At 32.3% G+C, this 25999-nt stretch overlaps 1 protein-coding gene across 1 annotated transcript; it reads right to left on the bottom strand.

Annotated features, from left to right (window-relative positions):
• Nucleotides 1–1351: 1351 nt before the first annotated feature.
• LOC148313883 (myrosinase 1-like) lies at nt 1352–10519 on the bottom strand. The gene is made up of 7 exons (XM_088271626.1): nt 10446–10519; nt 10205–10305; nt 8960–9535; nt 8782–8876; nt 6095–6400; nt 2754–2992; nt 1352–1754 (listed from the first exon to the last, which is right to left on the bottom strand). The coding sequence occupies exons 1-7, from the start codon at nt 10493–10495 to the stop codon at nt 1640–1642; spliced, it is 1482 nt and encodes a 493-aa protein (XP_088127752.1). The 5' UTR covers nt 10496–10519; the 3' UTR covers nt 1352–1639.
• Nucleotides 10520–25999: the final 15480 nt, after the last annotated feature.

Below are 25999 nucleotides of genomic sequence, written 5' to 3'. Positions count from 1 at the left end.
ACACCGATGCCACAAAAAACGCGCTTAGAGTGTCAGAAATGAAGACTCTGAGAAGCATAACAGGCAAGAGTCTTCGAGATAGATTGAGAAATGCCAAGATCAGGGAAATATGCGAGATCGAAGATGTCGTTAGGTGGGGAAGGCAACGAAGAAGACAATGGTATGCGCATGTGAGGAGAATGGAACCATCCAGTCTCCCCCACATCGCATTGTACGGCCAACCCCATGGTAGACGACTCCCGGGCAGACCACCAAAGAGTTGGGCCGGTAGCTGGGAATCGACGTCGCAGGAGGCTAATCCCTCTTAAAAACAGGCCGTAAGGCCTATAATAATAAGAAGAAGAATTAAAAATTTAATCAAATTATAATACCATAAGGAAATTTCAAATTTAATACACATGCGTGCATTTTACAGTATTCAAACATATCTATATTATTACACGAGCTTTAGACTATGTGACTAGTTATATATTTTATGCACTTACCTGCATATATATTTTTTTACAAATAGCAATAATATTTTAGCGACATATTTCGTAAATTGATAAATTTCCAATATAAATTAAAACCAAAAGAATAATAGTTTAAATTAAAATATGCAAGTAATGTTAGTATACTTTTGTGGAAAATTACCAAGATTTTACTGTACAGATAAATTATAATGGTATAGTTTAAATCTAAATGATATTTATATGTATTTGGAAGGCCTTAAAAACAATAAAATTATTTAAGATTAACAATCAAATTATTTTCCCGTGTGATTTTCTCCTATATGATTCGATAACATTGTTTAAGGAAAATTTATTACTGTCCAGGCATGAATGAGGAGATGCATGAACGTGGAAGAGGCGAAGAATGTTTGCAACGACAGAGTGGTGTGGCGCTCTATTCTCTCTGCCTACCCCTGCGGAGAAGCGGCGTGATGGTTAGTTAGATAGTTTTATTACTGTCCACTGTAGTCGTCGTAATGTTGGTCGTCGGGTCGACCAAAAACGCGTGTCATTAATATTTTGTGTCGTTTTAAGTGTGTGGGTAATGATATATATTTGTTGTAGTATTTATTAGCTGGTGTAGCGATTGACCCGACGAAGAGATGAGTACGTCTCGAAACCGGTGGACAAAAATCTCAGTGAAAGGTTATATGCTTACATTACTAACAATCTTCAATTATGACGGTCCACTAATTTAATGCTTTGAATATTAAATACATTTATAATAATAGTCTATTACAATTTTTCAAAACTATTTTTTTGATATATTTATTGTTTTGAATATAAAAATATAAATAATTTAAAAAAATTACGAATTAATATTTTTAAATGCTATATTTTATAAATCGATCATTTTCATATTTTTTGTCATTGTAGCTTTTATCTTTACTTGAGAGTGCCTCTCTGCGTTTATGAACCTATTTACTAGATACATTATATCGACGTTGATACATCATATCTACCAGTACACTATTTTACAGGTGTCGAAAGAAACGTTTGATTGCTTTGTTTATTGTATTTTAAATTAATTAAAATCCATTGATTAGTGCAACAGGTCTTGCTGGGCAACGCTAAATTGAATTTATATCGAAATGTACATGTATACGTAACCAAATTTCGGCTAAAATGTCAAACAGGTGTTCCTAGATTTAAAAGTCTACGGCTCTGTTAGCAATTACTTCTTTGTAATACATGGCGGATTCTTTAGGGGTTCTTGTCTTTTTAGGGTCTTTGTAGTCCACATGATACAGCCCAAACCTTTCCCTGGAATAAATAACAATTACATATAAAATATTATTATTATAGCAAATTAAATTAAAATCATTTTGTCATCCAAATTATTTTAAATCATTCATTTTATAAAATCATTCATACAAATTTTTCTCCTTAAAACCCTTATCCGCAACCCAGTGGTGTATAGGGCACTGCATATTAATGCAGTGTTATCTTGATCGTTAACACATGAAGGAAAGGTGATCAGCCCTCCGCTTCAGGTACCAGTCCAGGGTGATATTGAATAAATATTAGAGTGAAAAAAAATCACTTATATTTATTTGACCCCCCCTGGGAATCGAACCCGGAACCCGGAATAGACCATTACACTACGGAGGTGGACAAAAGTACGAATTAGGGGTTCTCAGCCCCCCCTTGTTGCGTAGGTATATAATAATAATTTTGTTAAGCCTCTTACTAGTCTTTAAACGCGTCCATTTATAAAATTTTCGCTTTTAAAATATTTATCGTAAAAATCACAATTATTTTACTCTTGAATATAAGTGTATGTGTGTGTGTGTGTGTGTGTGTGTGTGTGTGTGTGTGTGTGTGTGTGTGTGTGTGTGTGTGTGTGTGTGTGTGTGTGTGTGTGTGTGTGTGTGTGTGTGTGTGTATGTGTGTGTGTGTGTGTACATATTCATATGTGTGTGTGTGTGTAAAAATGATTTTATTAAAAAATATTTGTTCATTCCTATTGCAAATCATTTCAATTCTAATTTTTTTACTTTATTATTTTCAAAAAACCTGTTATTTGCAACCAAACCTTGCACTGTATCATTAATACAGTCCATCTTTGTCGGTTGAAAGATATTGCTTCTGAGCAACGAGCCCGCAAATTTTGTACCAAAAAAATTATAAATACTCAAAGTGGACCAAGGGTTGAATCTTATTTGAAACACTATGTAAATCATACAACTTGCTAATATGTTAATCAGAAATGATAAAAAGACTTATGAGATATTATATTAATATTTAAAAAAACATCCTTACGTGTATCCCGAGAGCCATTCGAAGTTATCCATCAGACTCCAGGCGGAATATCCGGTCACGTTAGCGCCCTTATCAATGGCATCCAGCATGGCGTTCATATACTCCCTATAATAGTCAATTCTCTGTGTGTCGTTGAGACCATCCCAGTCGGAGTACCCATTTTCGTAGATGATCATCTCAGGGTTGTTGTATTTTTCCTTGATCCAGATCAGTAGTTTTTTGAATCCCCATGGTACGACCTGATGCAGGAGGGAATTTTAAAAGACTATTAATTAATTATAAAAAATTAAACACTTGCATTGTGTGGACCACTTATTGCGTTTTATTTCACACGATTAGTTTCGAGATGAAGACTCTCCGATCCATAACCGGAAACACATTGCGAGACCAAGTAAGAAATACCGACCTCCGGAGCATGTGTAAGACGGAGGATATCGTGAGGTGGGGACGACAACAAAGGCGATACTGGAATGAACATATAAAAATATAAACAGAATGTCAGAAGACAGACTTCCACGTATCGCCCTTCAAGGTAACCCTGAACAGGAACATATCCCTAGGATCTACAAAAAGAAGAAGAAGAAGAAGAAGTTTTGAAAACTACAAATGTTTTCGTTGGTATGTGAGCACAAAAGCCACCCAACAAAAATCATTCAGGTATTGGTAGAGGTGGGTGGGGTAATACCTAGAGGGGGGGTAAGGGGTAGGACTTGGTTTAATGAGAACATAGACAATAAAGGTAAGGAATTTTGAAAAAACATATAATTAATTATAATTCAGACCTTGCATACAAATAGAAAGAGTCTTTTCTTAATAAAGGTTTTCCCTTTTTCAACATAGATGGTAGTTGTGAACTCATACAAGTACTAGGTCACGAATTTCATCAATATATCTAGAAGTTCCAAAAATTGAGTAGTATAGTTGTTCATCATGGGTAGAATTGGTAAATGTTATACGTATGTAAAGTGATCACTTAACCAATCAAATGACGGTCGTAAGCCCTATGAATACCCAGACTTCAACATATATTCTTCTTCATCTATGTTGAGATGTCAAAAATTGAAAAAAACTCCTAAGCGGAGATAATCCAGATTTGTTAGCAAGTATGTAACACACTCAAAATGTTGTAAATATTAATATTTTTAAAGTACTAATTTTAAAACACGTGATTTTCTAGAAAAATTAAGTTTTTTCGCATAAAAGCTTTCAAAAATCTACAAATTAAAAGGCTTTAATATATAATCTTTGAAAATACTTATTTTCCTTTTTAAACATGCCACTATAACATGATCATATTATATTTTATTTTTAATCTTCAAACACATAATTATTATGTCTACAAGAGTTTATCGATATATGTAAAAGGTGAGAGCACATTAATTATACGAAAATTATCATGTCCAAATGCTTCATTATTCAATAATAAAATATTTCACTCAATTTATCATTTGAATACTAAAAAAGATAATTACTTCTTTATTACGGAAAGTTTTTTAAAGCATCACATATTCTAGGTCAATATTAATTTATATTTTTACAGTACAAAGCACGCTTTGCTATCGAGGCATACGGCCATTAAGGATATACTCGCAAACGTACACATTCAGTATGCGACCGGCTACGAGAAACCAGACGCACATCACCCAACATTTAAAAAAAATATATATATTTGAATTAGATATTTTTTTATCTACTCACCTTTCAATAACTCTTTCTTTTCATTGCCTTATATTTATTTCTAAGAAAAACTTATTTGTTCAATAATAAAACGGTGTTATAAGCGAAATAAATAATTTTATTAAATGTTACCTGGGTTTAAAGAAAATGAGGTTCACGATTTAAGGCCCGATATACGATAATAAACTTAATTTTCTTTAAACCCAGGTAACATTTGACGTCATTGAATTTTTTGATTTGAAGTAAATATATGGTTTTGAAAAGTAAAGAGTTATTGAAATGCAAGAAGCAAAAATATATATATGAATATTTCTTCTATATATATTTTAAAAAACAAAAAGAAATCCATTGTGCATTATAAAAAAAAGGGCAAGAAATCACGTCGAGATCTCAGCACAGTCGGACGCTTAATGAATTATATTGTTGCTAGTAATGCCAATTTTTTTTTTCAGAATGTAAAGCACGTTTAAAAGTCTAGTCACACGGCAATAAATTCAAGCAAACGCACCGCAAACGCAATTGATTACGTCATGGGATATTACATGAAAACAAACGTGTAGTTACGCTAAGCAACGTAGACGTATATAGTTACTTGTGTACTGCCCAGATTGACTCAATGTATTTTATAACCCAATTGTGTCGCATGTGCAGTGCGTTTGCTTAAATAAACGGATGTGTGCATTAGGGATCACAAACATGTAATTGACAAATTCACAGTCATGGTTTTTGATAGAGATGAATGTAGATTTGGGTGTAAGATAGTAGTAAATGGAGAAATTTCGTGACTGGCAAACGATTTAGCTTTATGAAGTATGTTTTCTAGGGATGGAAAAATTGTCAAAGATATAGAAAGGAGAATGAATGCTGGGAACGTAGTGAATGGCGTACTGAAATCAGTTTTAGCAAGTAAAAATCTATCTGCGAAAGCTAAAATGGCAACAAAAAATGGCAGGAAAGCTAAAAAACGCAACGGAATCTTAGTTTAACCCTAATATATGGAAATAAAGCGTAGAGTTGGCAAAAGAAGGATGAAAGTGAACTGAATGCAGTCTGGTCCATTGAGATGATTTGAACTGTGGAAAGAATGAGTGAAGAAAGAAAAGTCAAAGAAGAAAATGAGGCCACTGTAGTGTGTGAAATAGAACAAAGGAAGATTAAGAAAACTCGTCACGATCAAGTATTTCAAATACTATCCAATCAATAATTGGCGGGTATGCGTGAGGTATTTTTTTAAAGATTGGAATTGCAATTATTATTTACCTTCCCTATTATGTACGAGGTTTATAGATCAGTAAGTGGATTTTTGATTCTTCTAACTAAATAAATATGTTTTTATTTGAATCTGTGTTGGGAACAGGAGGGATAATCTAATGGGGGCCAATCAGGAACTTCTCAGCATTTGTTCATTGCTGGGGAGGAAACCACGTTGCACTCCTCAGGAGAAGGCGGATTGTTGACTGTCATCAACAGACCTTCCGTTCTACTAGAAGAGGGTTCGGCATTTTGTGTCCTAGCTTGGTTTATGGTACCAATGCATGAGGTGATACATGGATGTGGAATAAGAAAAGATTGTTTTGCAAAAACAGGTTGGTATAGCGTGCTATATTATCTGTCTACGGGGAAGCGGCTTGATGGTAAGATAGTTATTTTGTTCTATATCCAACCTTGAGCCAGCTGGAAGATGCGCCTCTCCACTTGCTATCCTGATGCACAGAGACCTGATGGTCATCTTCAAAAGACGGGTCTGGGAATTTGTTGCCTGGTGTAGCAGCCATGCACAGCATGGTGGTGTAGTGATTGATGCCGAAGAAGTCGCAAGTTCCCTTGATGTAGTCCACTTCCTCCGGCGAGAAGGAAGGGAGACGAGAGGTGCTGTATCCTTGCTCCTGGCTTCTACTTCCTACTCTCTCCTTCACCACCGCTGGATAATCTCCATCTTTTGAGAATATCGGATGAGCGTAGAGACCAATCTGTGAATTTTTAACATAGTATTAGAAAACTCAATATTTGAGTTCCTTTTTCTTTTAAACGTATATGAGTAGGGGAGAGGTTCGTACCTTGGGCCGTTTTTTTCCGTTAAGTCTCTAAGAATGATTGATTGACAAAGTGCGTTATTTTTTTATTGAACCAAATAGATCAGTTATTTATAATCATATTGTTAGACGTTATCATGTGCTTATCATGCATAGTATACATAGGAATGACATTTTACTACACTTTTTCTCTTGGTCCAAGGTACGGTGCGGTCCCGTACCTTGGTCATATAAAGCAATCGTTCAGCAAAACTATTAATATAATTTATAATGTAATATATTTAAATAGTTTTTTTGATAGTTGAAGGTCAAGTATGAGCATCTAAGGGCTTACGACCTAGCATTTGGGTGGTATTCCACCCCTACCTCATAGTGTAGGAAGCCGCACGTACCATATAACAAAGATAGTTGGGAGCTTATATCCAATACAGCCATATGATAACACGTCATTTGGATGTGACACAGTCGTAAAGATTCATTACTGCAAAAAGTAGGTTCAAGATCACCTTCAATCATATATGACGGTTCCTGAATCATTTAACAAAGAGATTACGTTTCATACAATGTTGTCAGATTGGGCAAATTTTAGTCTTAACCAGTAATTCTGCGTTATAAAAATCTGGCAACTCTGCTTGTACATCTATACACGTACACAGTAAATACATATCAACTTCGCCAATTTCTTAACTGATAGGTGATGATGAAACAATCTACCATACTTCCAAATCTATGAAATAAGATCTAGAATGACAAAGGTATCCACTAGCACTGCATATATGTAAGTTTAAAACATTAATGCAGTACGGATCAATAAATCAATAAATAATCACAAGTACATAATGTGATCACTAAGCATGTTTGTGAGATTCTTTCCCGAGATATGTATTTCACATAAAAAAAAGCCTGAAAATATCATTTTTTTTTCAAGTGTCTAAGTTTTAGGAGTTATTTATATTGATTATTATTTTCAACATACACGAGAACGAATTTTTTATATTAATCTAAATCGTATTCATCGCTGAAAAGGCGATGGGGCATACATTGCTTGTAAAATAAACGAATAGAAATCTAATCAAATTAGCACACATTTTCTATTTCATTTTCGTCTGTTGCGTGTCGATATTATAAAATCTAAGAATAAAACGATTAAATTAATAAAGAGCAATGTCATTTACACATATTTGAATGACATTCAATGATAATAAATTTGATGATAACTATGCATTTATATTATACAATATGTCAATCGTAATCAAAATGTAAATCATCGTATAATTAAATAGGAATACTAATTCATTTTGTCCTCGCTCTCGAATAATCTGATTTACTTCAAGTACTATTTATATAAAATGTTTATATTGCAGTTTTGAACTTATGAACTTACTTAATTGGAATTATTACAATCATTCAACTGGACTATAAATAATAAATTCTTTCTAAATTGCGCTAAAACTGTCAAATAAATTAAAACTCTAAGAAGTACCATATATCTGGCAAGAGTCTATAAGATAGAATAAGGAACATCAGCATTAGAGAAATATGCGAGATCGAAGATGTCGTTAGGTGGAGAAAGCAACGAAGAATGGAATAATCCAGACTCCTCCACATTGCACACCACGGTCAACCCTAAGGTAGACGATTCCCGGGTAGACCACCAAAAAGATGGATTGACAGCTAGGAATCGACATCCGGGAGGCTAATCCCTCTTGAAAATAGGCCAAAAGGCCTACACCAAAAAAAAAGATAAAGACTCTAAAGATGAAAAAAGAAATTTAAATAGAAGCGTTTGAAATTTGGCTTTGCCGCACAATGCTACGCATTCCCTGAATGGGGTCACCAATAAAGAAGTTCTTAGACTGGATCAGACAGAGAACTCTAGTCGAATATCAAGGTACCTACGTGAGATCTTATAAAATACCACCTTCTACAATTAATTATGTTGGGAAAGGTAGAAGAAAAAAAAAGGCGAAAGATTTATTCGTATCGAAGGAAAACCAGAGTTTGGAAACCACCAAGACAGGTCGTGAGTTACATGACTCATGTAGGTCTCGGCAAAGAGCTGTAATACAGAGGGAAGTCACAATAGACCTAATATGGCCGCAGTGACATAAGAAATGCAAGATCCCTTGACCCCAAAAAAAAAGGTAGTAGAACGTCGAGGAGCTAGGAGAAAGCAGAAAGCATTCGCGAATGAACTGGGATAAGAGAGGTGTAGGATTTTTTTAGACTAAGCAGTATTGCAAAGCTTTTGACAGAGTGATCAACGTTGGGGGGACCTGACAGGGCTCAAGCAGAAGATTGAACTTATATTAACTTACTTGGAATTCTCTCAAGCGTTCTGCTGCATCATTGCTTGCTTGTGAACGATCGGCTGGTTCGAACCAATGTGCGCTTAAAGTCATACCAACTCTTCCTGGAAAACAAAAAAAACATACAAAAAAAATTCAATGATTTATCTTGTTACATTGCAGTAATGCTTGCAGTTTCCTGATTTACCGTTTTGTTCTGCTTTAAAAAGATCCTTATACAGATGATAGGCTTTAGCGTGAGACTTGAGAAGAGTATGTGCACACATGTACTCCGCGACTCCTTTGAAATTCAAAGCTGGAGCCTTGTTGTCCCAACCATATCCCAGAAGGCAAATGTCCTTCGGCTCATTGAACGTCAGCCATTCTTTCACTCTGTCACCAAAGGATTCAAAAGCGACTCTTGCATAGTCCTCGAAATAATCCGCCATAGCCGGATTCGTCCATCCCCCAAGGTCCTGAAGCCTTTGCGGTAGGTCCCAGTGGTAAAGTGTAACAACAGGCTTTATATTGTTGATGATCAGTTCATCTATCAAGTTGTTGTAGTAAGCCAGGCCATCTTTGCTTATTTTATTGCTGAATCCGGATGGCAGAAGTCGCGACCACGAAATCGAGAAGCGATAGAAGTCAACTCCTAATTCTCTGAGCATCTCGACGTCTCTTTTGTATAAGTTGTACGAATCGCAAGCCACGTCTCCTGTACTCTTGTCTGTCACCATTTCAGACCTGTGATGTGTCAGATAGTCCCAAATATTCTCTCCTTTATCTGAAAGATACAACAACGTCATATTAACAACATCAGACAATGGTCCATTAAGAATTGTTCTTCTGATAGCACTTTTATGACAATGAGTAATTAATTTCTATAATAACTTATTCAATTAAAAACCATCAAGCCGTTTCCAGTCAGAGGTAGTAGATAGGGAGAGAAGAACGCTACACTAATCTGCATTTTGCAAATAATTTTCACCTTTTCCACATTTATGCACATCCTCATACATACTCGGCGACTATTCTAACTCCTGACTTGACCACTTTCAAATATTTGGAATACTTGATACTGCCAAGTTTTTCATGGTCTTCCTTTGCTTCTATTTCCAACTTCATAAATTTGATTTAATGTTCTTTATCCCATCATTTGATCCACATGCCCAAATTATCTCAACACACCTTTCTTAATTTTATTGATAATACTTAATTCAAGTTTCTAAAATGCATTTTTGCAAAATGCAAAAAATTAGATTTTCTTCGTAATGAATACAATATGGTTTTAAAAAAAAAATCATTAAAATTTAAGGAGTAAAAAAAATCTAAAAATATTTTTCTATTTATATTCTAAAAAACAAAAAAAATGAACGTGATGTGACGTCACTTAATGAACTATGCTATTCCCAAAAAATACCTTATTCATAAAAAATGTTAGTAATTAAATTACCTGATGCATTCCATGCCCCTTCAATTTGGTAAGCAGCGGTGGAAACTCCAAACAAAAAATTCGGTGGAAATTTTCGTAAAACTCCAGCGGTTTTCATACAACTGTATAATAAAATCATACCAATTACTTACAATAATTAGAATAAAAAACGTGGAAAATATTATTAAAATACACATTTTTTCTTGACTAGAAAATAATATTTTTTTCATATATTTAATAAATGATAATTTAAAAAATCTACCTAATAAACGCCACACACGTCAGTAGCAGTAATATCCGTGTGACCATCATGCTTGGGCCTAAGCGTCAAACTATGGTCATGAGAGTCCAGTAGCTCGCTTTATACCTTGGCCGAGATGATTACAGTACAAGGAAGGCCAATGGTTTGTTATTTGCAATGATTTGCTATCTTCAATTCAAACTAATGTGTTTCTGTGACATCACAGATAGGGTGCTCTCGGTGCGATCATAAAGTTTGAAATTATTATTTAAATTAACACGATCAATATATGTATTGTTCATTCCAAATCTGTGTAATTTTAATAAGATTTGTGTTTTAAAATTGTATTCATAAATGTTATTTTTTGATATCTCATCAAAGATGAAGAAGAATATGGAAGTCTGGGCATTTACGGGGCTGACGACCGTCATCGGCTGGTTTAAGTGATCACTTTACACACGTATAACATTCACCAATTCTACCCATTATTGACAACCACACTACTCAAATTCTTGGAAGTTCTTTATATATGAACCAATTTAGAAACCTTGTTCTTGAATCACTAGAGACATCATAAATGTATGCGAGAAGAACAAAGAGACGCAGTTAATCGACTTTTATTTTGTTTATAATATTGTTCCCACCACATATAATTCCTTTAAAATCGTATATAAGGGGTGGAGGACATTTTTTTTTGTGCTCAGATAAGATTAAAATTCAAACGTATATACGTCGCGCTCGCTCGTTGTCCTTTGAATTTCAGTAATGAGTATTATTTGATCGGTTTGGTGATGCGTTTTCTTTGTGTTAACACTTAGTACTGTCAAGAAGCGAAACATCGTGCTTCACTCAATTTATTGGCGTCGCTTTGCTCTTCTCGCCTTGATAATTTTGTAATTTTCGGAAAATAATTAATTGTCTTCATTTGCGCGTTTCCGTCTTCCTCATCATCAGTGTTCCAATACCATTTGACAAAACATGTATAGTCTAATGTGTAAAGGCAAGTAGCCGTAACTCAAGTTGCGACAGTTTGGCTTGACACAGCTCAAAGCATTCTTATAACTGGCTTCTATCATATACAATTACAGATTTTAGTCTATCTCTTTCCTTTACCGAGATATTTAATATCCAAGTAGCCTCAAAATTGTATTTTATACATGATTTGGCATTTCCAGTTAACTTTTAACTCGTTTATCTCAAAACTACTGTTTTCAACTTGTAGCCATTTGCCCTAGCACATTTGAATATACTCGTATATTTTTACCGAGGGTGTAATTAAGTTTTTATCATAATATAAAACCAGTATTTAATTATTCATAATTTTAAAAACATAAACATATAATACTAAACAAAAATAAACAATTTCAAAAATATCCTAAATCTAAACCAATATCTTGTTGTATAGAAATGACAATGGTATATTTAGAAAATTCAGATACAGAAAGTACACATTTTTATAGAAACAAGCTTCGAGATTGTTCTTTTAATTTCTTCGTATTCAATACGATTTGATTGCACCTCTTCTTAAATAAAATGACTCCTAAATATTTTTTAACGTTACTTAAGAGAAGGTAGGTACCTACCTTCCATGGATGAAAAATAAATGGAGCGGTTCTTATGTAGGTGTAACAATAATAATATTAATTCAAATATTATGCACGCGTTGATAGTGTTAATATGACGGTATTTCGAGTGTCGGAAATTTCAACGTCGGTATCGAAATTTTCTCGAAAACCATGAAATTCAAATAACAGTTTTTCAGTGCCACCTATATTACAATGCCACCGTGAACGAAGTTTTGACTGTTGCAGTTATCACTTGCTCAGAGTAAATAGTCGGGATTACTGCCATGTGTGAGTGTCGTCGTGAAGAGTTTATTTCAATTCAATTTCAATTGAATTGAATTAAGTTATTTCAATTAATAAATGCATTACAAACTATAAAAATTTAGACCTTATACCTTAATAATACATTAAAATAAAATATATGCAAGAACTATTGCTAAAGGTGTAGAAGAATCCCGCTTCGGAAAACTTCTTCAGACACATGGAACAGATCAATATCCAATGTAATATTGTTCAACATAGCGGTAGCTCTTCCAACAGGCATAACCATCGGCAGGTTGGTCCTGTGTATAGGAATGTGAAACAATCTATGCCGACGCTGTCTTAGGTAACTATCGGGAACATACAGACTAATGTTCCGGATAATTTCAGGATACCGCGCAACAATCGATAAAAATGCGCTACTAATGATGGCTACTCGAGCTTTATATCCCATTTTTCCTGTGTTAGTATTGCATAACCTACTAAATATGTCAATTTTATAAACCTCCCCCAACAAACGTGTCGGTAACCAAATTAATTTGTAAATTTATTTGAATTAATTTCGATATTATTAAAAAAAATTGCGTTTTTATCATCTTCGAATGTTTTTTTTAAAATGTCGTTATTCATTAATTTATTTCAGCACACACATAATTAAAAATTAAAACAGTGTATCCTCATCTAGAAAACCCGTGCCGAAGGCACATTTTCCATTATTTATTTATTAAATTATACGAAAGAATTAAATACGACATGGCCGAATTATGAGATCGATTTCAGATCAACCCACCATTTCTAGATAAAATATTATGAAATAGAGAGTTTCCTATTCTTTAGGAATGTTTTTCACTATTTAAAAAAAAACACGAGACACAAACCGATAATGATGTCTTCATCATAATTTTTGACCTATCCCCGCTCTCTGATTGGCCGATATGGGTCAGAAGGCAAGTTTCATGAATATTTTATATTTTATATATTAGTTTTTTTAGCAGGGTTTTCATGCATATAAATATTTTAAACAATAAAACCCACAATTGGCATTCCGATAGAGTATTTATTTTAAAGTCTTATAAAATTGGATCTGGCGGATTTTGAAAGTAGGCTACACATTTATCTTATATTAAACTGACTAACTAACTTACCATCACGCCGCTTCCTCGCAGTGGTAGGCAGAGAGAATTAAACGCACCAATCTGTCTTTGTACACAATCTTCGCCTCTTTCATATTCATACATCTTTTCATACAAACACTCCGAATTATTCCGACTCCTGGCTTGACCACATCCAGGTATTTGAAATACTTGACCATGACAAATTTTCCTTGGCCTTCTCGGTTTCTATGATAAACTACATAAATAAAATGTTAAAATCATTCTTATATTAGGTTGTGATCGGTAGCCTGGACGGGTAGAGAGGGAGAGGAAGATCCCACACGATGGACCGATCAAATGAAGGCAGCAGCAGGCGCCTCGGTGGTTGGAGCGCTACGTGCAGCGCAGTCAAGGGATGACTGGAGAAGATTCATTGCTTCCACAAGGGTCACAACCCTCAGCAATGAGGAATAAGACGTAGAAGATATTAAGTTGGTAATAATGATTATTATAGTTTTATAAGTTTTAATTTTTTTTGCAGTACCTATGATTTTTTTTTACAATTGATTCCAGTTCTTCATCTATGTTTCGTTCAGTGGTTTCGTCGTTACTTATATCTTCAAACAATGTCCTAATATTATTACATCCATGGTATACTCATAACCTTTTCAACCCGGTATGATAATCGAACTACATAATTTGTACATAAAAAAAACAGCTGTGACGATATCGATGGGCTCGTCTCGTAGATTCATTATCACTATGTACTTTATCTCCACACTGACTAACCTTGACATCTATGTGTCAGTACTTTTACTAACATGTAACATTCATAATAAATATGTTTACATTGTAAATACTATAGACACATTGACGTATTTTAAATTAAATAAGAAAATATAAACTAAACTTTTAAAAGATAAACTGCATCCGTGAATTTGCGTAGTTTTAGAATATTTCAAAACGATAGAACACTTCAGGAATTTGACTTTGTTTAAAATGAAATAAAACTTTATGGCTTATTTTGCATTAATTATAATGTCGAACGGTTTCGTAATGAACAGTCTTCTTCAAAATGCATTAAAATTAACTATAAAATTCTAATAATATATATTATATATATATTTAATAAAATGTTTTTAAAATTATTTTATGTGATATCTTTTTTATTGTATGTTATACGAAACTTCAGAGGCCTATACAGTTTTCATTTGTGGAGATTTTAAATAATAAATCAAAATAAGTACATTCATAATTCATATATCAAATAAATAATCGCAGCATTGAAAATTTATAAAATAAACTCTAATTTTATAATAATTAATTAAAATCTTTTATCAAAAACCTACGTCATCCTTAAAACAACGAATCTTATTTCTATCACTTCTGTAAAAAAATATTTTTTTGTTCGCAAATATTTTGTCACTATTTTTAAATCATGCGATTATATTTTTTGTGAAGCATTTAAAGAAAACAAGTTGTATTTATAAAATATTTCATGGTCTTTCCGCCATATCGCGATTATTTTTCATTGATTAAAATAAGATGTTTTTAAAAACGAAAAATTCTTAAAAACCCTCATCCTCCCACGGTGGTGCATAGGGCACTGCCTCATTTAAACACAGTGTTATCTTGATCGTTAACTTCTTTTCTCGATCGTTGATCTTAATTTTGTCGATGATGCTTATCTCAGTACGAATTAATTATCATAAAATGATATTTTGATCATCAACCATCTCCATTTTTCACTCACAAATCTGCTTTTTCATAGAGTTAATTAAATTTACCATCTGATTTCTATTCCTTACACTCCCGCTGGGAATGGCATTGGTGCTCGGGTTTCGCCGAATGCAGTTTTGTGCTTTTGTGTGTAAAATGAGTTGGAGCATCACAGAACTGCACAAAAGATGAGAAAATTATGCGAGGGAATAGAATTCATTGTCTGCATTCAACCAAAGTAAATATGAGAAGGAGAAAAACATAAATTCTCATTCAAGAAGAAAATGTCATTAATATGATTTACCCTGGAAAACTACAGTTGACAGGATAAAAGTAAACAAAAGGTCAAATATTTTGACATCTCAACATAGAAGAATATAGATGTCTGGGTATTTACAGGGCTTATGACCTGGTGATAACCAACCTAGTGCGTGCAGTCAATACAGGCAGTGGTGTGTACAGAGAATTAATTAGAATAGCCAGAAGAGGTAGGAGGTAAGGTAAGCTGGGTACTACATACTAGGGTAGGCAGTCGAGGTGAGTAGTAAGGAAAGATAGGTAATACTTGCTAGGGTAGGCAGAAGAGGTAGGTAGTAAGGTAAACTGGTACTCTTTAGTAAGGTAGGGTAGGAACTTGTCGTTTTTATGTCACGCGGGTAAGTTAGGATAGGCACTGCTTTTCTGCCTATATGAAAGGCACGCACCTGATGACAGATGATTCTTCTTCATCTATGTTGAGATGACAAAATGTAACATGAATATGATATTTTTTTCAAATATATTGACAATAGATAGAAATAGTATGTTTAAAATATGATTTTTTTATTTAACTAAAATAAGAGAAATTGGTTTCCTAAATGGAATTTTACACGGTTTATAGGAAGAAGCAGCGCCTCGTGTTAAACACATTACTTTAATTGAAATTATGTGCATCACGTCTAATAGTATGCGAATATCGGAAGCTTGGATGCACTAACAAAATTAATGTCGAGGTTAGGTGTTAGCTATAAAAGTCAAGTGAGCTCGTACAAAATTTATTGATAGTGTTATTATAATATGGTGTTTACATTTTCACTCTAAAATCATGAAGATATTGGTCGGAAAACTACAGTACAAATCGCTCACTCCTTTCAAGAACGTCGTAAATCAAAAATCGTAAATTTTCAGTTGTGCATGTTTTCGGTATGCCCAGAAAATGTACTATATCCCAGTTAAAGCGGCATATTTTTAACTTAATATTTACCCGCTACAGGGCAGAGAGTGTTGTTTTTGCATTTTGAAGAAAAGGTATTGTTTAATTATTTTTTTTAAATAAACAAAATATTTTTAAAATGGAGAAAAAACCTTTACCTAAAAAGATCTGTTGCACAATAAAAAGTTCAATAAGTGGCTTGATATTTATTTGTAATACTTTATATTATATTTTTAAACTTTAACGTTTAAACGTTCTCCTGAAAAATCAAGATTTTTGATTTATGACATTTTTGAAAGGAGTAAGCGAAATGTGCAATATTGTTATAATCTTTATATTTTAGTGATAATACAAAAGAATATAATCTCTTTTTTCGTCGTGGGTTTGTATACCCACGAATGTTTGAAACAGATTGCAATCTGTTTAAAAAAATTGATGTTTTGATAAACATTTATATAATAAATAATAAAACCCTTATCCGCACCCAATGGTGCATAGGAAACCTCGTCATATAAACGCAGTGTTATCTTGATCGTTTACACATGAAGGTAAGGTGATCAGCCCTCCGCTTCAGGTACCAGTCCAGGGTAATATTAAATAAATATTACAGTGAAAAAATCTCTTATATTTATTTTATCCCCTTTGGGAATCGAACCCGGAACCTCCAGAACGGTAGCCGAGCGTGCTGACCATTACACTACGGAGGCGGATTTTTTAATATTCTATATATAGAATATTAAAAAATTTGAATCATGGGTAGAATTCGTAAATGTTACACGTGTGTAAAGTGATCGCTTAACCAAGCCTATGTCATAAGCTTTGTTAATGCCAAGACTTCCATATTTTAATTCATTTATGTTGAGCTGTAAAAAAATAACTTCTAAGTGGAGATAATTCAGATTTGTGAACGCTCAAAATATTGTACATATGTACATAAAGTTTCAATTTAATTTAATTGTATAAAATGCTACTCTACTTAGAAATGTAAGTACAAAACTTAAATCATTGTCGTATTGTTGTTTTCACAAATTCTTGCATTTTTAGTGAAAAAAAAGTATAAAAAAGGTTGTTATGCTCACATATATAAAGACCCTTAAGTTTTATTCTAACATTCGTAACTTCAGACGTAAGAAAGTAGAATTGACTTGACAGTAACCTCTTTTCGTGGTACTCGTTCTATTATTATGAATAAAGGGCTGAATAATATAACATTATCACTGGTGGAATTCTCCTCTGTGGAAATACAGAAAAGGGTGGAATGAAAATACTTTTGCGAATTCAATGTACCGAGAAATTACATTATGAAAATTCAAAGGATTTTTATCTAAATCATCTTCAAGCGAGACTGAAAATCGTTGTAATAAAAATGATAATGTATGAATTACGTTTCCAGTAAATATTTATTTTATTTACTGTATATAGATTTGACTTCAGCTTTGCAGATGAACACAAAAATCCACATGTATAATATTCAAACGAAACACATGTAAGAGATCACTATTGAGATAATAAATGTACGAGGAAATGCATGAAAGTGGAAGAGGTGAAGAATGTTTGCAAAAACAGAGTGGTGTGGCGTTCGATTTCTCTCTGCCTATCCCTGCGGGGAAGTGGCGTAATGGTTAACTTGTTAGTAACAAAAAAATATATAAATTTATGTATATATATGTATATATATATATATATATATATATATATATATATATATATATATATATATATATATATATACATATATATATATATATATATATATATATATATATATATATTTATATATATATAATAATAATAATAATAATAAAACCCTTATCCGCACCCCAATGGTGCATAGGGCACTGTGTCATATAAACACAGTGTTATCTTGATCGTTGATACATGAAGGAAAGGTGATCAGCCCTCTGCTTCCGGTACCAGTCCATGGTAATTTTGAATAAATATTACAGTGAAAAAATCACTTATATTTATTTTACCCCCCTTGGGAATCGAGGACCCGGGACCTCCAGAATGGTAGCCGAGCGTGCTGACCATTACACTACGGAGGCGGACATATATATATATATATATATATATATATATATATATATATATATATATATATATATATACCGCGGACATATATATATATATATATATATATATATATATATATATATATATATATATATATATATATATATATATATGTATATATATATATATATATATATATATATATATATATATACCGCGGACATATATATATATATATATATATATATATATATATATATATATATATATATATATATATATATATATATATATATATATATATATATACATATAAATATTTTTATAAACATATTTATATCTGCCTCCGCAATATAATGTTAAGCACATTCGGCTACTGTACTGGAGGTCCCGGGTTCGATTCCCAGGGAGGGAGGTTAAATAAATAAATGTAATATTTCACTGTAATATTAATTCAATATTACCCTGGGCTGGTACCTGAAGTGGAGGGCTGATCACCTTTCCTTCATATGTTAACGATCAAGATTAAAATGCGTTACATGATGCAATGCCCAATGCACCATCGTGTGCGGATAAGAGTGTAAAAAAACAAATCAAATAAGAGTTTTGATATTATTTGAAATGATATGAAATATTATCCGGTTTATAAACAGTATTATTTAGTTTAAATTAAATATTTTTTATTAACTACTACTACTACTAATACCATCACGCCGTTTCCCCGCAGGGGTAGGCAGAGAGGATGGATTTTATTATTAAGTTCATAAGTAATTCAGTAAAGCAGGCATAATAGATCATTAAAAAAATATTTTATGTCATTAAATTGAAAATTATGATTTTATTTGAAATAACATTATTTTAATCGAGAATTTCAATATTATTTGAAATAATATGAAATAAATTTTGCCCAGTTTACAAACTATTTCGTAGCAATCTATTTGCTTAGTTAGTCCATAAATTTAAATAATTTATGGCGCAACGTCAGCATTTGAGTTTTAGAGTATATACATAATTTAGCTATTGTGTTTATTATACAATATTAAATAACACATATAAACAGGCTTATTATACTCACAGATAAATTGTACTATTCTGACACTAATGAGATCATGTTTAAAATGAGAATCAAACTAGCTTAATTTTATTTCACGTAAACCTAATATTAGTATGTGGATAAAAATTAAATACCTTTGGGATAAGTAACTCACTCCTTTTAAGAACGTCATAAATAAAAATCATCAACTTTCAGTTGTGCATGTTTTCTGAATGCCCAAAAATTTTACTTTATCCCAGCAAAAGCGGCATATTTTTAACTAAATATTTACCCGCTACAGGGCAGAAAGTATTGTTTTTGCATTTTGAAGAAAAGGTATTGTTTAATAATTTTTTAAATATACATAATATTTTTCAAATGGAGAAAAAACCTAAAAAGATCTGTTGCACAGTAAAAAGTTCAATAAATGGCTTGATATTTATTTTTAATATATTTCATTTTATTTTTAAACTTTAAAAACGTTTTCCTAAAAAATCAAGTTATTTGATCAATGACGTTCTTGAAAGGAGTGAGCGAAGTGTGTGCGTCAGGGAAGTGACTCCTTTGAAGGGGACCCAGACATGTAACTTCTGAATTAAGTAATTTTCGTTTTATAACGTTAGTTTTCGTATTAATTGAAAAGCCCTCGCGATATTTTTATATTGATCCTCCTTGGAATTCGAAATCTGGACGTTCAGTATAGTAAACAAATGCGTTATTTGGTACACTTTGTAGTTTCTCTTTAGTAAAAATGAAGGCTTATAGCAGAATAGTTCGAATAATTTACTGAAATATTATACACGCATTGTATAATATACCATAAAGCATTGAGCTTAAGTAGCACATTACTTGTTTCGCGTGGAGCGTTAATCCTGAATAGTGAAAATTATTACCTGTTCCCAAAATGCCATAAATACCCAACCCACAATATAGCTCTCTCTAGGGACCAAATATTTGAGACGCAGCCCTTGAGTAAGTTTCCTTAAAGGTATTCAACTATGCGAGGTTTACCCTTAAATTGCGAACAAGTTATTAAACACAAAATCAAAGAAATCTTGATGTACTCGAAAGTTTATTTTTGTGAAATCAGAAAGCGCTCTGTAAAGGGTTGGGATGATTCTAATGCCAATAATCGAGTTATGCGATTAATTTGTCTGTCGAATGATTCACTCAAACATAAAAAAGTACTTAAACTAAGATATATAGTTAGAATGAAAATGTTGGGTACTAAAAATTTGAAAAATATTTGATTTTGCTGAACTAATCATAACCTTTTAGAAGGTAAGGTAAAGTTTTTTAAGCGGATAATAAAAAAAAAACTATATTTTACCGAGTTTTCGATATTATTTTATTTTAAATAAATACGCCCTCGATTAAGCTTTGTATTGTTTTATTTGTGTCCAATTATAAATTTTTCGTTCTTTTTATATTAAAAGTTACGATACGAATTATGTTATTTTATTTATTATTTATTCTGTTAGACAGTGGATTATTTCCATATGAATTGTTTATCGATGTTAAGGTTTCTCAACTTTACATTGACAAACAACGTTTGTATATAAAAGAAAAAAGATGTTTGAGCATTCCAGGACTTACGACCAGACATTTGATTTTTAAATCTAATATAAATATATGCTTTTTCATGTATATTTTTTATAAAAACGTCAGGTTAGTACATAACCACTCACCAAAATTTTTGTCTAGGTTTCGAAACGTATCTGTATCGTCATAAGGACAATCACTAAACAAGCATGCAAGCAAACAATACTACTACATGTTACTATCATAGTATTATTCACACACTAACAACTACAATTACAAAAAATGTTATTCACAAGTGTTTTTGGTCGACCCGAGGACCAACATGCACTAAGGATTACAGAACAGTACTAAATGCTGAGGTCTGAAATCTACCTAAGTTCACCTAAGTTCACCTAAGTGCACTAAAATGCATTTTATGTAAGGGGAAGATCGACTATTAGGTGGACTGACCAGGCTACCAGAAGTTCGTCAGTGGTTGAAACAATGAGGATGGCGGTGTTTTGGAAGAGATAGAGGACAACTATACAAAATGTTTTAGGGACAATAAAATACCTATTATTTTTTGACATCTCATCAAAGATGAAGAAGAATATGGAAGTCTGGGCATTTACGGCGCTGACGACCGTCATAGGGTGGTTTGAGTGATCACTTTACACGCGTGTAACATTCACCAATTCCACCCATTATTGACAACCACACTACTCAAATTCTTGGAAGTTCTATATATATGAACTAAAATTGAAACATTGTTCTTGAATCACTAGAACCTCACTAGAGACATCTATTGGTGAGATGAAAAGAATTTCATCTCACAAATAGATGTCTCTAGTATTTGGATACACTCAAAATGTTGTGAATAAAATACCTCATTGTGGAGGGTCACAATCTTCAGCAAAAAGGAAAACGAAGTAGAAGAAGAAGAATATATAAATAATTTTGAATAATTAATTTTCGTAAAATACTACCTCAAGAGCATTATTCATCTCCTTGCATGTACATTCGTCGTTTATAAAAATTTATATACAAAGGACTAAGGCACATTTATGTTTTACTCTATTTAACTTATCACGACGAGTTTTCTCTTGAAAATAAAAACTAAATTAAAAATTACCATTTTGAAAAGAGTGCAATGCAGTTTCAGGGCATGAATAATTAACAGCACTGCACATTTAATCCACTTTACTGACTGCTACACAGAACAGGGTAGTATGCAGAGAGAAGGGATTTATCTCGAATACATAACGTTATAAAATGTAACGTATCACTGGGGTGGGAGAGGTACGATATTCATGAAGGGTGTGACAGTAAACGGGTTTTATGATGCGTTTCGGAATACTCTATCAGGTTTCAGTTTTTCGCACAACCTGAAAATCATTGTAACTGAATTGAATATTTTGTTTTGGTTTACCACTTTTTTCTGAAAATTTTATTTGTTTGATGAAATAATTATAACAATTTCTAAAACATAATAAGTATATCTTACTTTTGAATTAAATTTCATTATTTTAAATCAATTATCAAATTAAAGTAATCATGAGATCAGTTTTTTGTTTTTTAAATTCTTTGCAGGATATTTTTATAAATACTTTGAATGAATCAATTTATATTTGTAACATTTCATTTTTATAGCAAATGTTCCTTGTTTTTGAATACTTAAAAAAAATACAACAAATTTATTTAATAAAAATATTTTTCTTTAATAACTTGAGCCTCCGTATGAGTGAAATTGTATTTTTTTTGCAACTAAAATCTAGTATTTTCAAAAAAAATGATAAATTCACAAAAAAAACATGTGGTAATACTGAAAGAGAGACGTTGCTTGAATTTTGTACTAAACATATAATGTATAAAGGCTGAGATAAGTATTATCGATAAAATTAAGAAAAGTGTGTTGAGATGGTTTGGACATGTGGAACGTATGAATAAGGAAAGAACGGTTAAACAAATTTATGAGGCGAATGTAGTTGGAAAAAGAAGCAGAGGAAGATCGAGGATATCTTGACACAATCAGGCATGTCAAATACTTGAAAGCGGCCGGGTCAGGAGTCGTAATAATCGTCGGGTATGTATAAGGAGATGCATGAATGTAGAAAAGGCGAAGAATGTTTGCAAAGACAGAGTGGTGTGGCGTTCGATTCTCTCTGCCTACCCCTGCGGAGAGGTGGCGTGATGGTTAGTTAGTTAGTTATGTATAAAGGCAGAAGTTGGAACACTTTGTTTGGTTTTGCCGCATTTAGAAGCAATACAAGCAACTGCAGCCAGTTAACGAGGTGTCGGAAGACAGATAAGGTAAGAGAAAATTATGTGCTAAGGGAGAAAAACCCTTACACGGTATCTATTTTACTGAGACTGCCAAGACGACACAGTCAGTAGTTCTCAAACAGAATGTATTTTAAAATTCAACTTTCAGTACACATTGATAATATAAAATATGATTGATAAAATAATTCACAATATATTGAAGGTGTTGAAATCTTAGTCGATCTGGGTTTATGTATTATTTTTTTAATCAAACATAGATTTTTCTCCCATAAATTATAACTGCACCCATAAATTATTACTGCACATGTTAAAACTACCCCTTAAGCACCTAGAATCGTATGGCTATATAAGGACTGTCAGTCCATTTAATCTTCACATTCGTTTGAAAATGCCATAACTAGGCGTAACAATTGTCACAATATTAATTTTTATGTGTTTTTTTTAAATAAAATACAACTTAGTACACTCAAAAACTAGTATTTCATTTGAAAATTAATACATAAATTAAAATGGAGTTTTAAAAATTAAACGCTATATGAATAAATAGATGGATCTGGGTTTGACTCCACGTAGAAGTTATTCATATTGAAATCTCATCTTAAATAAAGAAAAAAATGGAAGTCTTAAGTATTTTCAGGGTTTTTAACTTGTCGTGGCTGGTTAAAGTCATCACGAAGTAAGCAAATAATTCGGAAATATATTTTACAAATACACATTGATTAAAAGATCTCAGTTATACTTTCTTTGCAAGATTCTCAACATCTCAATTTGATTTCTTTTTCGAACAACAGTCCGCTTAGGCCTACAAAAATAGAATGAAATCGAAATATTTATGTACATTAAAAAAACGCAAATTCTCTAATTATTTTTCATTCATATAAACATATATAATATAAAGTGAAAATAAATATCCAGGTGGGAAAAATGACCATAAAAATACCATATTACCATCTGAAACAATTAACAAGTAACTTTTGATGAAACAAATCTCGGTGTGCATAATTGTATAATCGGAGTTTAATAGTATTAACTATGTATAAAGTAATTACGTTTGGTTGAATATGATGGTAACTTAATTCTCGAGACACAGCCAAAGCGTTTATTAAGCTTTCGCCATAAACGGCTAGACACAGACGATTAAATTAATAATGCTCGTATTAAGCTTCATATTACTGAAAACATCAGTTGTATAGAAATTCTACAAGAGACGGTCATAAAGGTGTGATGACCCATGTAGATATTTCTATTTACTAAGCAGACATACAAATTGCTGTCAACGAATGTGAAAGTAAATATCATCACTGTTTAAAGTAGAGATGTGACTAATGAGCAGCTATTACATTTTCGGCTAACCGATTAGTATGCTATTCGTTACTAAGTCTTAGGTATTAAATATATCAGAAGGTAGTGAGGTGAGTGTATTTGAGATATTACTTTTGGACATCTCAACATGTATGTAGAAGAATATGGAAGTCTGGGCATTTACGGGGTTAACGACCGTCATATGCTGGTTAAAATGATCACTTTACATACGTGTAACATTCACCAATTATACCCATGATTAACAACCACACAACTGAAATTCTTGAGAGCTCTAAATATGTGATCCAATTTTGAAACATTGTGCTTGAATCACTAGAACTTCACTAGAGATATCTATTGTAAGAAGTGATCATTTAAACCAGCCTATGACGGTCGTTTGCCCCGTAAATGCTTAGATTTCCATACTCTTCTTCATCTATGTTGAGATGAAGAAGAAAATAATAATGTTTCCTTAGTAGACAAACCAAGTTTTGTGAACAAAAAATTGTGACACATTCAAAATATTGTGACTTTTTATTGAATCATGAATTATGCATAATTCGTTTATCTTTTTACATCATCTGTCCGTAATTTTCTTGAAAAGTGCCTTAACAATTAGTTCGCTAATATTTAAGCTTAGTCCACTGAAAATTATCTCCTAACTTTTGAATTAATATTCTCAGCACGGAGTCATGAAAAAGTTTCAGGAAATTTCCGGATGTGCCGGATTAAACTTTTTCAGTCTTTTGGGAAGATAATATTCAACACAATGAAAATTTACATAGCCTCTTTTGTTTTAATATTTTTACTCTAAAATAAATTTACAAGAGGTGGCCATAGATTTTTTATATGGTAATTAAAACACCTGTTACAACTTTTTTCAGTTAAGTATTAAAAATAAAAACTAAAATAAAATTCAATCACTCACCCATATAAAAAATAGTATGGTATCCTATATAGGTATTTAAATCCTGAATTAATTTTTATATAACATCTAATAATATAAATTTATAATTGGTCGAAGCCAATTAGTACATGATAAATAAATTACATGTGATAATATGTTATAATAAGATATATAGTGATTTTATAAAAAAGTGTTTTTTTTAGTTAAATTAAATGAGAAATCACAAAACTAGTGCATTTTTGGTTCCAACAATGATGAAGAAGAAATATTGAGAGTATAAAAATCATAACATTAGATTATTTTTGTTATTATATTTAGTTTTGAATGCTTTTCTTTCTAAACAACATTTTGAGTGTGTCCAAATACTTGTCCACAAAATCTGGATTATCTCCAATTACAGGAGTTATTTTCATATTATTTTTTGACATCTCATCAAAGATGAAGAAGAATATGGAAGTCTGGGCATTGACGGGGCTGACGACCGTCATAGGTATACGACCTATGACGGTCGTCAGTCCCGTAAATGCCCAGACTACCGTATTCTTCTTCATTTTTGATGAGATGTCGTAAATACTATTTTTTATTGTTTTATCCAGCCGACTATTTCTGATTTATAAATATGAACCGTGAAAATGTAAATTTCAGTAAACTTGTTTCTATGCTATCAGTAAATGGTTTTGGATCC

Source organism: Brachycentrus maculatus, unplaced genomic scaffold (genome assembly GCF_059751285.1).
Source record: "Brachycentrus maculatus isolate JH-2025_06_01 unplaced genomic scaffold, ASM5975128v1 h1tg000004l, whole genome shotgun sequence".
Classification (NCBI taxonomy): domain Eukaryota; kingdom Metazoa; phylum Arthropoda; class Insecta; order Trichoptera; family Brachycentridae; genus Brachycentrus; species Brachycentrus maculatus.
This window is presented reverse-complemented; position numbering and strand designations above follow the sequence as displayed.